We start from the raw sequence: 16233 nt of genomic DNA, 5'->3' as shown, positions 1-16233 counted from the left end.
AGAATTGGCAGGTCAGGGCCTCAGCCGCTGAAATCGAACTCCAGATACTTTCGCCACCTAGTGAGCATGTGCGACCTTGTACTTGCCTCACCTTTGCATCTGGCTAAGGTGGGATCTGGAGAGTAGAACATGGGTCCTAAGGCTTCGCAGGCAAGTACCTTAACCACTAAGCCATCTCTCCAGCCTCAGTCTATACTATTTGATTGAGTATCTACCTACCTCCAGGTCAAGTACTATGCTAGATACTGGATACACATTGATGATGACCAGGAAAGTCTGCCCTCACAGAATTTAGAGTCAAGTAGATCTAACAAATAATTGCAAGCATGTAATTAACACTTGAGGAAAATAGGAGCTTCCAGGCTCAATTTCTCCTAGGGCTGTTTGTGTAGGAAGCTCCAGGATCTTGTATATGAATCTGGCCTTCCAAGGTTTTATGAACAGTTCTCAAGGACAAGCATAAAACATTCTAACTGCATATTAATGTGATTTACAACTTACAAATATCTATATGGCTTGTGGGCCTTTGAATTCTTGTTTCAGGCTCTACTAATGCTGAAGCAAGCCTGAGTTAACCCCACTAAGATGTATAGCCATTGTGAGGTGAAAGGTAGTTTTAAGAAAGAACCTAAGGCCTTGTCCTTTCTAAAAGGAGCTATGTCATGGTATTATGTACAATACCTGACCACAGGAGAGAGGGTCCCATGGGCTGGGATGGCTTACCACATGCACAGCGCTAGCCTTGTGTGTTTGGGGGTCCTCCCATACTTAAAGACAAGTACCAAGAAAGGTAGCAGACCACCTCTGCACACCACCTGGGGGAAAAAAGCACCCCCACTCCTTACTGGGCAAGGTTATGTCCCATGGAGTAGTATTTGCTCCTCACAACACCAATCAACCAATAAACCACCTCACCTCTGGGGGGGCTCCAGGGAGGAAGGTGTGGACCCCTCTGCCACCACTGCCTGGTAGTCCCATGGGACCTTGGTAACCAACGTCTCTCTCTCTCTCTCTCTCTCCCTTCTTCCATTCCCTCTTCTTTCTCCCCACCTGTTGCTCCCTGTGTTTTCTCTCCCTCTTCCTCACCATCTGCAGTAAACCGGTCCCCTTCTCGCTGCAGCGGGTTGAATCGCTCCGAGTCTCCAAACCGAGAGCGTAGCGACTTCGGCGGGAGCAACACCCAGCTGTACAGTGGCAGCAACAACCTCTACACACCTGACTACTCGGTCCACATCCTCAGTGATGTGCAGTTTGTGAAGGTAACCTCCTAGGAGGGCCGTTCAGAAGGGTGGCGGAGGGGTGCGGGGACAAGGAGACCCTTCTCCCTGAGCATAATATGCATCCCATCCCTTCTGCCCCGTAGCTTGCTGGCGGCCCGTGTTGTCTAGCTAACTGAAAACCCTGCTATTAGAGGGGAGGTAGCTCAGCTGGAGGAGTTCCATCTCTAGCACCATCAGTGTTTGCACAGCGGCCTCTGCCTGTAATCTCTGCACTGGGGAGGCAGAGAAGAGCAGATCCCCGGAGCTTGGGGGCCAATCAGACCAGCCTAACCAGCAAGATTCAGACTAGTGGGAGACATTGTCTCAAAACAAGGCAGACAGTGTATCCAAGGTTGTCCTCTGGCCTCCACGTTATTACACATATGCAGAAAAAAAACCTCATTATTCATTTCATTTTTTTGCCACAGGTAAGATCTCCTAGTTTTCTGTTTTACCTGAAGAAACTGAGACACAAAGTTAGGATATATTAGCTTTCCCAGGACAAGTTTCTGGCAGACCCAGAATGTTCCCTTGGACCCACATCACTGGTATCAGATTCATTTTGTTCATTTCTTTTTGAGGTCATTTTATAGGAGATAAATTAAGCAAGTGTATAAAAAACATGCTATAATATTTTATGATAGTGCATTGATATATATGGATATATAACAGCATTTTTGCATTATAATCTTTAAAGTCTAAAACACAAATGTTCCTATGGGTTAACTGAAAGTCCTTTGTAGGAACTAGTAACAGTTCCTTCACCCTCCTATCTGTTCAGAGAACCACTCTGCAAGCTCAGCACACAAAAAGGCAGCCACACTCATTGCCCCGCAGTTCAGGAGGAGGGAGCTATCTCTTCATGTCTTTCCTTAGGGTTAGCATCACAGTCTTTTAAAAGTCCCCCCCCCCACCCCTTTCTTTTCTTTTTCTACTGGGTTTCATGTTATTTGTTTTGTTTTCTAGCATTTAGTAAACTGTTACCAACTTTGCCCTCAGATCTTGGCTGAAGCCTCACTTACCCCAGTCCAGTGAAATATCCAGTGAGTACACTTGGTAGCTATTCCAGTTGCAAGACAGATTGATGAGAAGGGCACTGAGTTCACACAAGTCGTAGGAAGTCATTTCCTTCTGCCCAAAACACATGCCCTGACTTCTTAGAGCAGGGTGGGCTGGGTGACTTTCTCTGTTCCAGGTAGCTGCAGACTGTAAATGAAAACTGACTTTAGCCCAAGACAAAGTAGCCATGGAAAGTTGCCAGCAGGAGGGGCAGAACCTGGAGGATGGTGTGAGATAGTGACTACCGGATGTGGGGTGGGGGGACTCTGTGCAAGGGACTTTACTGAGTCCTCTGAGTTATCTATTCACTCTCAGGACCTTCCTCATGAGATTGACAGCACTATCATCTCCATCACACAGGTGAAGTTGAGGCTTGAGAGGTATAAGATCATGGCTTCTAAGTTGTAGAATCAAACTTCAGGGTTGAAGCTTCTGTCTGCCTCCAGAGTCCAAGCCCTGAAAGCTTGGTGTTCAAGGAGAGTTGTAGGAAATCAGAATCAGGAAGAAGTAGCTAGGAATTAATAGAGCATCATTCACTGATGTATTTGATGGAGAACATTTAAGAAGTCTAAAGGGACAAGGAGATTAAACCTCAGAAGTCCACAGCATGTGACTTCCAGGCTGGAAGCCCTTTCGTTGCTCAAAGTTCCTCAGAAGTGGAGGTAGACAGAAAGTGAGGTAAGGGAAACCAATGTGCCAGCTCTTCCTTGTTTGTAGAGCTGGAAGCACTGTGGAGGGAAAAGCCATAATTTGAGTATTCTGTTCAACAAATGTCTCCTCGATATCTGCTTTGTGCTTGGCATTCACGAAACTCTTTTTTAAAATATTTTTTATTTATTTATTATTTGAAAGAGAGGGGGGCAGACAGAGAGAGAGAGAGAGAGAATGGGCACGCCAGAACCTCTAGCCACTGCAAACAAACTCCAGATGCCTGCACCCCATTGTGCATCTGGTTTACATGGGTCCTGGGAAATTGAACCTTTGACTTTTCAGACAAGCACCTTAACTGCTAAGCCACCTCTCCAGCCCTCTAAATTTCATATATATATACATACACACACACATATATATATAACATATATAAATATTTAAATATATATATAAGCATATATATTGTTTTTCTCAAGGTACAGTCTCACTCTAGTCCAGGCTGACCTGCAATTCACTATGGTGTCTCAGGGTGGCCTCAAACTCACGGTGATCCTCCTACCCCTGCCTCCTGAGTGCTGGAATTACAGGCGTGCGCCACCATGCCCGGCTATTTTTTTAATATTTTATTTTTATTTATTACTGGAGAAAGAGGAAGATAGAGAGAGGGCATTGGTGAGATTCTGTGGAGAAGGTAGCAAACTCATTCTCTCTAAAGCCTATAAACCAACAGCAGGAGAAGGAAGACTTGTTACCACATAAGCTAGGTAAATTGGAGTGACAATAAAGACCGTGACGGAAACATAGTTCTGGGATAGGTGGTGATTAGGTAGAGGAGACAAGGAGGCTGCTTCTGAAGTGGTTGCCCCATCAGGCTGAGGAGAGGACACTTTCTGAGACCTGAATGGGGAGGTGGAGGAGAATTCTCAAGGCTGAAGCAGCAGAGGCAGGGGTCAGTGGCAGAGTGAAGAGCAAAGGCAGCAGCTGGTGTGAAATGGGAGTGGGGTGTCAGAAGCAAGAGCCCTGGGGTTCTATGCCAGCAAATGGAATTTGGATTCTATGTTAGATGTATTGACCCATGACTGAATTTAAAAAAAGAGTTTGTTTCTTTCTATGCCTTAGTCTGATCAGGCTAGTATAACAAATTACTACAGAATGAGTAGTTCCACATTATTTCCCACAGTCCAGGTGACTAGAAAGTTCGAGGTCAAGAGTTTAATATATGCAGTGAGTGACACCTTCCTTATTTGTACTTGGTCTGCTCCTGTTCTCATATGATACAGCACAGAAGAGCTCTCCTCATGTCCACAAGGCTCCAACCTTAGGGTCCTCATCACTTCACAAAGGTCCCACCACCTAATGACCTTCCCTTTGGGAATTAGGATTCAGCATGTAGATTTCTGGGAAGGAGATCACAGCACCATTTATATCCCAAGTTGGGGAGATGGACATGAGGGGTTGGTTTACTGCTTTGGAGAAAAGAGTGTATGAATTCTTTAATTTTCTTTTTCCAGGTAGGGTCTCACTCTAGCCCAGGCTGACCTAGAACTATGTAGTCTCAGGGTGGCCTCAAACTCTCAGAGATCCTCTTACCTCTGCCTCCCAAGTGCTGGGATTAAAGGCATGCGCCACCACGCCCAGCTATTAATTTTTTTATTGTTTATGTTTGAGAAAGAATGGGCATGTCAGGACTTTTCAGCCACTGTGGACAAACTCCAGGTGTGCGCACCCCCTTGTGCGCATGTGCAACATTGCACACTTGCATCACTGCATCTGGCTACATGGAACCTGAAGATTCGAACATGCATACTTAGGTTTCCCAGGCAAGCGCCTTAACTGCTAAGCCATCTCTCCAGCCCCGCATGAGATTCTTTAACAAGCAGGATTAATGTGCAGCTGTGGCAACCTAGAGAGGCGTGGCAGCTCCTTAGAGGATTGTCTACCTCGCAGGAAATTTGTAAGGGTTTTCCTAAACTTCAGGATGGCTGCACCTCTTGACCCTTAGAGCGTAAAGAAAGGGAACTTTCTACAAATAACAAGGAACATAAAAGGGAAGACTCTTTCCTGACATGAGACGATGGCAGTGTTGGGAACCTCATATCCACGGTCAGTTCTCGAAGCAGGTGTCTGTCTGTCTGTCAAGCCCAGTGAGCTCGCTCTGGTTAGTGCTGCTGTCCTTGTCCACCTAAACATTTTTGAAATTGAAAAGGCTGGCCAGTTAGAGCAAATTAAAAATTACTCATAAACCTCTTTAAACTCAGGGCTTCAGTCTCTTGAATATGTTTAGTCCCACCAAGGAGAACTTGGTGAGTTCAAGCACAAATATATGTTTGGGTTTATTTTTCTCTGCTGCTGTTTCATATAAAATTATGCTGTAAACTGGGCGCAGTGGTGCACACCTCTAATCCCAGCACTTGGGAGGCAGAGGTAGGAGGATCACCGTGAGTTCCAGGCCACCCTGAGACTACATAATGAATTCTAGGACAGCCTGGGCTGGAGCAAGACCCTACCTTGAAAAAAAAAAAAAGAGAGAGAGAGATTATGCTGTAAAGTTGCAAATGACCTCCTCCTAACTTAATAGACTATGACTGCCATTCCTTAGCAATATCCTTCACCAGCTTCTCCCCACCCTGACCTTCTTTCTATTTAAGCAGGGGGAGAGTTTTTTGTACTTTTTAATTAACTTTGTAGTGCTGGGGATCAAACCCATGGCCTTGGGCACCTTGGCCAAGTGCTATACTGTTGAACCACACCCTGGTCCCTGAGGAAGCCAAAGAGAAGATTCTGTAGAGAAGTGCTTTCATAGGCCCAACAAGCCCGGAGCCTGGCTGTAAAACGTTTCATGACTTTTTCAAGTCCATTGAGCTAAAACTCCCAAATCTTTAGGTATAAGAGTAACATGATTTAAAGATAAGCTCAAAATGAGAAGGGCATATTAAGCAAAGCCATTGTTAGTAGGAGTTAATATATTATGAAGGTACCAAAGCATCTTTAGAAATTATTTTTCAAATGCATCCCCTTTGGGTTGTGTAACCTTGACCAAGATCCCTACCACCATCTAGTGGCAGAATCCCTAAATTACAGGATCGTGTCTAGAAGGCTGATAAAAGTTGTAAGTTAAACCCATTATAGAATGCCAGGAGACATCCACCAGCCTGAAGGTTAACTTCTGGGTGCCTTTGCTTAACTGGCCAAAGTATGAGAAGACAATGATTTTACGTACATGATTTTATGTACAGAAATGAGGAGAAAATAAAACCATGCTTTCTTATGAAAATTAGTTTGCTTAGCTCCATAAGCCAATCAATAGGTATTTTTTAAACATTAACAATGGTTCGGGGTACTGTTGCAATATGTTAAATATAAGATATTTGAATATAAGGTGTAAATATATAAACTGTTTTATATAAGAATATATCCCCTACCTTATAAGCAGATACGCCCTAGTTAGGGAGAGGAAACATAAATAACAGTGACAATTGGGTGTGTTGTTATATATGCCACTAGTCCCAGGAGGCTGAGGTAGGAGGATCATCATGAGTTTGAAGCCAGCCTGGGGCTTCAGAGTGAGTGCCAGGTCAGCCTTGGCTAGATGGAGTAACCCTGCCTCAAAAAAAATAAATCAAAATAAAATAAATAACAGTGATTAATGCGGGGTTTAAAGAGCTGTGTCATATTTTTAAAGTACTATGTTGGTTGGAGAATATCTGGTCCTTTAAAAACTGAGAAGGAACCAGAGGGGCATTAAAGCAGTGCAATGTAGAAGGGTAAGTGTACACAATGTAGTCAAGAAGCTGTGAAGAGAAAACCACTGGTGTGACACTGCAATCCTGGGCTGGTGAGGTATGGGAACAGTTGAGCATCCAAGGCCATGATAAAAGCATTTCACCCTTTTTTTCTTTAGATAAGTTCTCACTGTGTAGCCCTGGCTGGCCTGCTTGTCTTTTCTAGTGAATATTAAATGGTTTTAAGTAGCTATGTGAATTGCATTATTTTTCTATTTAACAGTAATGTGGTAAATCAAAAGAAATTGTCAAGGCTGGAAGTGTAGCTCTGTGGTAGAGCATTTGCCTAGGCTGCAGCTGGCTCTGGATTCAATATTTGGCACTCTAAAAACAAACAAACAAGATGATTCTGGGGGAGAGGACAGAAGAGAAGTGATGCTTGAACCTGAATTCACTTTCCAAGACAGAGCCTTTGTCAACAGTGTCTTCGAAGGTGATACATTGGAACAGCGAAAGTTTGTTTAAAACAAGAATTTTTCTTTTTAAAGAAAACAGTGTGAAGGTGAAGCTGTGAGACATGCAGAGAAAGTAACCAGTATGCTGTGTCTTTCCTCGTCCACAGCCACCTCCGACAGTGCAGGCCTCCCCAACAAAGCTTCTTCCCTTTGACTATTACCTGGGACAACCACTCCTCCACCCACACCCAGTACCTGCGTTTTCCTTGAACATCCTGACTGTAGCCACCTGAGTTTTTTGTTGTAGTTTTTAAATTTGAAAGGGAGAGAGAATGGGTGCACAAACAAACTCCAGATGCATGCGCCACCATGTGCATCTGCCTTATGTAGGTCCTGGGGAATTGAACCTGGGTCCTTTGGTTTTGCAAGTAAGCACCTTAACCACTAAGCCATCTCTCCAGCCCTACCTGAGTCTTTTAACACTGCTGACAAGTGGTGGGTAAACATCTGTAAATGCCTCCAATGATGGGAAACTTCGTATCTTACAAGGGAGCCTTCCCACTTACTCAGTAATGTTACAAGAAATTATCTTAATTCCCAACTCATTCTTTACTCCATAACAACATTTGAAGAGAGGGTTTGAGCTCCTGGATCATATTTCCTTAAGAAAAGAGAGAGAGAGAATACTGCAGGTGTAACCCGTGCAGAAACAGACAAAGAAATGAATTCTGGTAAGAAGGAGCATTTTGCAATAGCTATCACTCCCAAGAGGCTTCTGGTTTCTACAGGCTTCATCCAGACTACCAGCAGGTGGGAGCCCCAAGCTGGCAGACCCACTTCACAGTTAAAACAAAACACACCCACTTTCTTCTCTCTTCCCTGATGTTCATCACTCACTGTATCTTTTCCTCTTCCTCTTTCTTTGTCCATTGTCCCTACTTGGAATCTGCTTCCTTCTACTGCACTGTCTTTGGCTGTATTCTCTTTCTTTCTTGTTTAAATTTTATTTATTTTATTTGAGATAGAAAGAATGGGTGTTCCAGGGCCTTCAGCCACTGCAAACAAACTCCAGATACACACATCTGGCTTACATGAGTCCTGGGGAATTGAACCTTGGTTCTTTTGGCTTTGTAAGCAAGTGCTTTAACTACTAAGCCATCTCTCCTGTCCCTTTTTGGCTGTATTTTCTCAGTTAAGCCTTTATTTTTCCAAGTGTTAGCCTTGCCTTCACAGTACCACTGCGGACTGAGGGAGGGAGGGCTGGACCCAAGGGGTCTTCCCCACCCACATCTCATGGCATTGTGATGGACAGTTAAGACAGAGTGAGATGGTAAGCTTGACCCTTGTCTTTGAATGTGTGCCCATTCTAGAGTCAAATTCTGTGGCATGTATTAAATAATCATTCCTTACTGTTGTGTAATGCATCCACTCATCCCATTATCTCTAGGCCTGTTTTGCAAATCTAGAGAGGTCAGTGATTTGGCATGGTTACCCAGCTCAAAAGTAGCAAGATCAGGACTTGAGCCATGGGTGCTAAGCAGGCAGTGTTTCTAGGTGAAGGGTCTCTTTGCCTTCTTCAGGTAAACAAGAAAACAAATCTAAACTAATATTTTAAAGAATACAACCACAGTAACATTAACTGCTCTATTGGGCCTCTCAAGTATAGAAAAGTTTCCTGTCCTGTTTTAAAACCTCACTCTCATTTCTCAATATTTGGGTGTGGGGGACATGGGCTGTAAAAGTCAGATAATAACATTGACTCTGTTGAAGACTTTGGTCAAGCACTCAGTTGAGACCCACAGTTCCATCTCAAAGCACAAATCAGTTCTGACTAGAAAATGGAGCCCTTTGCTAACACATAGCTTTATCCTTTAAAGCCTAAAGGGAAAGGTCAAGGAGCTGTGTCTCATATGAGCTAGGCCTCAAGTCAGCCTCCTCAGGGTACTCCAGTTCCACCAGCCTCACCTGCAACTTGCTAGAAATGTACATTCTGCTCTCCTCCAGACCTAGTGAGTTAGATAGAATCATGGAGAGCTGGCCCAGCACCTTGATTTAACCAACCCTTCAGGAATATGATGCTAGAATCACTAATTTAGGATAATTTCACATAGTCCATATTTTCTGATTTGGAATATGGTTTGAGTGACCCTCTGCCCACTTCCTTCCAGGTCACCCGGCAGCAGTACCAGAATGCACTCACTGCCTGTCACATGGACAACTCCCCCCAGTCCCCAGACATGGAAGTTTTCACTGATGGAGACTCCACCAAGGCCCCCACAGCCCGGGGAACACCCCAGACTCCTAAAGATGACCCTGCCCTCACCCTCCTGAGCAATAGGACAAGCCTGCCGTGTGAGTCCTGTGGATGGGGTGGGGTGAGGACAGCCCTGCTTCCCCCTCCCACCCCTGCCAGGGCTGCCACCTTGTGCCTCACGGATCCCCAGGTCTCCTGCCAGGCACAGAGCTGATGCAGTCACTGTCCTCCCCAGGCAGCCGCTCGGATGGGCTGAGAAGCCCCAGCGAGGTGGTGTACCTGAGGATGGAGGAGATCGCCTTTCCGCCAGAAGAAGTGACCAAGTTCGAGGGCCACAAGATTCAACACTCGCTGTCTCCTGCAGCTGTTTCTGGGACAGCAGGTCAGGGATGGGCCCAGAGGAGCAAGGGGGATCACCACCCTCCCCTGGACACTAACATGGTTCGGGGCAAGCAGGCTAGGGAGACCCTGTGACCCCAGCACTTGTATTAGACTTCCCCCTGCTAACACATCAGCATTTACTGAGCACCTACCATTCATCAGCAGGTCTAATCTAACGCATTCTGCTAGGAAACCTGGGCAGGGCAGTTGTAGGAGCTACATTTCTACCTGGATTCAGACCCTTCTTTTTCATTAAGCACGTTTACTTAATATAAGATTCTGTTTCCTTATGTTTTAAAACATTTTATTCGTAATTTGCAATTGGAAAGAGAGAGAATGGGCATGCCAGGGCCTCTTGCCACTGTAAACAACTCCAGATACATATACCACTTTGTGCATCTGGCTTTACATGGGTTCTGGGGCACGTCACAGTATTTAGCACCAAGTTCATAAACAGGTCCTGCAGCACTTCTGTAGTGGGATTGCTCTGAGTTCCCAGTGTCTAGCAGTCCTGCGGTCTTCCTGTGCTTGCTTCAGTAAGGTGTGTCTTCCAAAGCTCTCAGCACCCCATACACCTACCCACCAGACCAACTGTGCCTCTCTCCCATGCTTCAGACTTACTTTGATCCATAGTAAGAAATCCCTCAAGTCTAGAGCAAAGACCTAGAAAGACTCAGATTTATAAGGTCAATGAGACATGTTTGAACATGAAGCTAGCCCAGAAAAATCCAGGACATATAGTTGCCAGACCTGAATTAAGATCTGATATTCTTTTCTAAACCCTCCCCATACCCTTCCCATACCAAATTTAGTACCTAAAGCATGTAGCTAGAAAATGTACCAAAGGACTAAGAATAGAGGAGATGGGATAGTCTTTGGAGAACATCTGGCTTGTGGAAGAAGCCAGGAGCCCTGCAGTTTTCCAGGGTTTGTGCAAATACAGCGGCATTCCTTTGTCCTCAGATGTGCTTTGTGACTACCAGAGATACTACCTATAGGACACAATGTTCTCTTCCCCTTTTGCAGAATGTGTTGGAGGGGAGGGAAGTACTTCAGACCTGACAATGTCTGTTGGATTCCTGGTCTGTTGTCCATCTCTTTGTCCCTTTTGTGGTAAAATACCTCTTGCTAAGTAAAGAGTCAGCACTTTGCAAGGGATTTCCCCCCAACTTGTCTTGAACTTTTATCCACTGAGAGATACTCAGAATCCCCCTGCCTTGACCCCAGTGTATGTTGAAGAGACTTTAATTCACTCTCCTTTCCTTTCTCTCAACATCAGATAATGAATGTTGTAATATTGACCTGGATCCAGAGACCAGCAGCCCTTGCAGTAGTGACCATGAAGAAACCATGGGCAAGAAGCTGCTGAGAACCTTGAGTGAGTAGCTCCTCAGATGGGCCAAACCCCCTCACCAGTTAGCAGGGAAAGCATGTTAGGGTCTTTCTCCCAGGAGATACGATTGTGGACATCCACCACAGAACCTGGGCCAATATATAATTATCCTTGATAGTGTCGGAAATGTCCCATTCAGTTGGTGGCCTCCTGGGACAGAAGTCTGCAGACATATCCATGAATCAAATTCTGACCTTGCTCCTTCACCTGCTTTTAGAGACCTGTTGGGTCATAGATCCATTTGTGATCAGTGGGCACAACGGCAAGGTTGAGCACTTGGGATAGGGAAGTGGGTATCCTCCTTAGATAGAAGTCAGTATCAGAAAGAACAATATTTCTTCCTAAAAGGAGAGCTGGAAACAAATGGTTCTTCCAACCATGAGGATATTTATGTAATTACTGTCACCTGCCCAGTGATCTAGGGGGAGGTGGTTTCAGAGCTAGAGTCCCTAGGAATAACTCCCATCTCTGCCAGCCAGCCCTGGCTCATGAGACACAAAGACCAGGAGATGAGACCTCTCTCAGGGTACACGGTAGGTTGGGCTGAGGCCCTCTGAAGAAAGAAGGAAAGCACTATAGGACTTACTTCAATCCCTTCCAGGGAATCTTTATCACATAGGCACTAGCCTGAGTTTGGGGCTTTTCAGAGATGCCATCTAATTGGGAAAGTGTGTCCTAATGCTTCAAGTTGTCCACTAGGATACACTGTAGCTGAGTTCCAACCAAACACAAAGGGATTTGTCACCATTTCTACTTGTTCTGAAGATCTCCCCCCCTCCCTGCCCAGACAATAGAGTGTATGAATGCCTCCCCTACAGACTTGATGCAGGCTAACTGTTTTTCAGGTGGTCGAAAAAGGAAGAGGTCAGCAGATGGAGAGAGAACCTCTGAAGAAAACTCCAACTTAACACCACTGATCACATGATGAAGGGGAGACTTCTTTGTCTGAGTGTGAGATTCCAGGGCTTTCAGGGGAGGTTCTGCCCTCCCATCATCCCCTCCCCACAGCTCCCACCAGTGAAAGAACATTCTGCCTTCCTTTCCACCTCTTCACCCTTCGCTGTCCATTTGGCAGGTTTTGCCAGTTGCCTCCAGTTTGACACAGGAAATACCTCTAATGGAACATGCTAGAGATGGTCTTGCCCATAGCACAGTCCAGGACTGAAGAAGAGGACAAAGTGGACAATGCCACTCTGGTTCTTTTGGTGCCCCAGGGCCCTAAGCAGCTCATGTTCTGGACCTTACCATTTTTTTCCTTCAAAACAAAACGATCCTTTCGACCATATTTCATGCCTAACTTAAGTCAGAAGGTGGTGCTAGCAGACAGGCATGTGGGAGGCTGGAATAGCAGGTATGAAGGTCAGTTCCTGAACAGACCAAGAATTCCTGCAGAACTTCAAAGTGTGAGACTCAGCTGTGCCTACCTGTGACTGATGTCACAGCACACAAACTGTCAAGTGACTGTTTCTTGCCAGATAAAGACTCCAGCAGCTTGGGGAAGGACAACTCAAAAGAAAGAATGTGAGATGGAGCTAGTCATTGCTTTTTTTTCCCAGGGATGAATAAGTTTTGGCTTCCAATCACTAGTCATTCATTTATCAATGAATATGCTCCAGAAAAGGAGGAGCAAGGGAGCAGAAACCAGTTGGGAGCCAAACATGGAACTTCAGGTTTTAAGTGCAAATGGAGGCAGGAAAAAAAATTTATATATATATATCTCTCCAAGCTGTAAAAGTGAGTTTAGCCATGATAAACCAAAGAGTGCCCAGGTCAGCCAAGAAGGATGCCCGTGCTCTCACGGAACTTCAGTGTGCATTACAAAGGAATGTTGACAAATCACTTTTTTGTTTTTATTCCACCCCACCCCACGCCTTATACCCTTAGCAGGTTAGCCCAGTCCTTTATTCCAAGAGTCTGCTAGATCTCTAGTTTTTCTCCTGGGTGTTGGAGTAGGTGTAATTCCAAGCATGACCACAAGATAGCAGGGTATCTATACATATTTACTCCCAAGAACAAAACAGTTCTGACTGGAAACCACAGCCAGCGCAAAGGAAAATTTACAAGTGAAGTTTCTGGATAATCTCCCACCCTTAGTTGCCCCCAGTCAGCACCCAGAAACCCAGCACTGCCTGCTGAATCTCCAATCCACTTCCATGCTTTTCCCTGCGGTGCACTGTCCAGCTTTCCTTCTCTTCCTTCCAGACCATCACTCTCCTCACAACCATCTAGTCACATAGCAGGCAGAAACTGATAATTCCTCAGAGCTATTTGTGTCTCAAAGGATAACACTTACCCGCAGGAACTCTGTTTAACTCAGGGGTTGTTAACCTGGGGTCCATCACCCCAGAGGGTCCATAGTTGGACATCTGAGGGTCTATAAAACCCTCAAACCTGTCAGAATTTGGTGTATGTGTTCTTGTGTATGTTTTCCAGAGTTGAAGGTTTCCGAAGATTCTCTAAGTCCTCAGACCTACAAAAGGGTTAAAGAAAGCAAATACTATTTTAAATAGTGGAACTTTGAACCCAGTGTTTCTGCAAGGCAGAGTGAAGTGAATACTGGGCACTTTGAGAAAATATTTAATTCTGAATGGTCAAGTGTCCCTTAGTCAGTGGGGAAGGCTGGCACCCACGAAGAATCAGGAGTCCTCACACCATACAGTATTGTACAACCTAGACCCCATATAACTTATGCCCACTACCCACCAAACCAGAGCAGGTGTTGCCAACAGGAAGGCCACAGCCCATCAGAGGGACGACTTAGAACTAGAGGCGCCTCTTCCAGCAACATGTCACTGACTTCTCATGCCCCTTGCTTGGCCTGAGGCTCAGGCATGCATGTGTTTTCCCAGCTAACTCCACAGCCACCCCTCCCCACCTGCTCTTGCCTGGTAGGAATAGACAGTGTCAGCCCTCAATGCCGGGCACCTCAGACCCAGTCTAGTCAACGGTGTTTTGAGCAAGAACTGCCATCCTCCAGTCTTCTTGCCCAGCTGGCCAGTGGTCCAAGGGAGCCTGCCTGGTGAGGCTCCTTTCCTTACTTACCCCTTAGGCTGCCAGGCTCAGGTCGCTGCTGCGGTGTTGTTTCCATGTGTCTGCAGAACCTCTAAGGAGCTGGTTGCCACTCCTTTATCCATCCCCAACAGCCCCAACATTTTCTTCAGGTTAAAAGTTTAAAAGGAAAAGATTTTAAAATAAAGCACTTATGAAGGCTCAACAAATTGTAAATAATTTTTAAATAAAATGAAAAGACCTTTCCTGAAATGCTTGTTTTCCTTGTCCCTGGAAGTTTGGAATTCTAAAGCAGTTTCATTTGAGATGGAAGCTTGATGGCACAGTATTTGTAACCATGTTACCTGTGGCCTACTTGTCCAGAAGGGAACGCCTCGAAGGTAGAGATGAGGCTAACATAAGGTTACAGGAATGTTCTGGATCTCTACTTTGTGATTCTAGGTGGATCCAATTCTATGAACAAACACCAAAAGTGGGAAGCAAAACCCAGTCAAGGAGCCAGAGTGTGACTAGAGGCCAGGAAGATGTGCTGTTGTGCTAAGACAATGCGAAGGGCAGGCATGTTGAACCCATGTGACCAGTAAGGCCCTGTACCGGGCGCCTTCCAAGTTCAAGACCGCGAGAGCCAGACCGAGACCTGCGTGAACCTCTGTACTGGTCACGTTGGCTGGCTTCTGCAAACTGTGATGTCCGAGTGTCTTGCTCATAAACAGGCAAAATGTGACAGACCTACCTCTGCAATCCACCCTGCATCTACGCCACGGAAGTGACGTAGCTTTCCCTGAGCTCCCACAGAGCCCCTCATCATAGTGGGGACACACTGACCAAAAGATATGGGAAAACACAAACAAAGCCAAATTCTAACTAAAGCTGGCACTTGATTTCCCCTGAATCCATCTTAGCACTTTGGTACTGACAATGAAATCTAAAGCAGTTTCCCAATGACTTTTTAACGGTTTTAGCGCTTCCCTTAGGGAAGAATGACATGCTTCCTAATAAGAGGAATACTAAAAAGAACTTTGTCCAGTAACATTACATTTCGGAGGCCACAGATGATTGGATCATGACTTTCTTGCTCCCAAGTGTCAAGTTTCACCTTGGTAGTTACTGACGTCCCAGGAGAACGGCGGCTCATGTCACACATAGTGAGAATTAGAGAAGTCTACCAGGAAATAGACTCGCCCGGGTTCTGAGCTAGCTGCTGACTGACAATCACCTTTTAAGAACAAGTGCTGACACAAGGGAAGACTGGGAGATAAGAAACGAGGGCAGGCTGGCATCTAGTCAGCACTACTACAGCCAGCGCAGCTACACACCTGCAGCAAGTACCAGCAATGGGAAGGGCCCGCGCGTAAGCCTGGAAAAGGGGAGAAGGGTTCCCGTGGGACGGCATAAACCAGGAATCACCGCCACTGCCATCCATTACAGATTTACCACCTATGGAGGAAAGGAAGGTGAGGGAGGCAGGTAGATCAAATTTTGGCTCAAGGTAAAAGATCTTTACAAGGAGAGTCCCACCAGCAGAAGGGGAGCTCGCCAAGCATCAAAAGCATCCCTCCCCAGTTGAAAATGGTATGTCAGGAACAATATGCAAGTGGCTATTTCACTGGGGTGGAGGAGGCTAGACTAATTGTCCTTCGAAACTGTGGGATTTGAAATATTATGAAACTTCCAAGTATTAACCCTCATGCTTAAAATAAGATTCAACCCCAACTAGACAAACTCACCATTTGCAGAGTCCCACGGACACTGCAAATTGAAATCTATGTTTAAGTGTGTTAGTATTCCAATAGACTAAGCAGTCCTACAGAGGGAGGGGCTACTCTAGAAGAGTATTCTAGAATCACCCTGAGTGACATCAGCTCTCCCTGAAATCCAGTTCCTAAGAAAATTAAGATGGCTGGCCTCTGAATGGCAAGCCCATAAAACTTACACTAAAGGGTTGTATTTCAAGGATGTATTTTAGTTTTTAATTTGCCCGTTAATGAATCCCTCTCCAGCTTTCATGCTAAACTGTGGGTTATAACCCATTAAAAGATCACAGAATCAA

General features: G+C 45.4%; 1 protein-coding gene across 1 annotated transcript in view; it reads left to right on the top strand.

Annotated features, from left to right (window-relative positions):
* The window catches only part of Cnnm1 (cyclin and CBS domain divalent metal cation transport mediator 1), a 60236-nt gene extending 45801 nt beyond the window's left edge, over nt 1–14435 (top strand). The window contains exons 8-12 of the mRNA XM_045148155.1: nt 1096–1259; nt 9315–9498; nt 9636–9782; nt 11055–11159; nt 12020–14435. Coding sequence (XP_045004090.1) covers nt 1096–1259; nt 9315–9498; nt 9636–9782; nt 11055–11159; nt 12020–12099 — 680 coding nt within the window. The 3' untranslated portion in view covers nt 12100–14435. The remainder of the gene's footprint in view (nt 1–1095; nt 1260–9314; nt 9499–9635; nt 9783–11054; nt 11160–12019) is intronic.
* Nucleotides 14436–16233: the final 1798 nt, after the last annotated feature.

Source organism: Jaculus jaculus, chromosome 1 (genome assembly GCF_020740685.1).
Source record: "Jaculus jaculus isolate mJacJac1 chromosome 1, mJacJac1.mat.Y.cur, whole genome shotgun sequence".
NCBI lineage: Eukaryota > Metazoa > Chordata > Mammalia > Rodentia > Dipodidae > Jaculus > Jaculus jaculus.
Note: the sequence above shows the minus strand (reverse complement) of the source record. Positions and strands in the feature narration are given on the sequence as shown.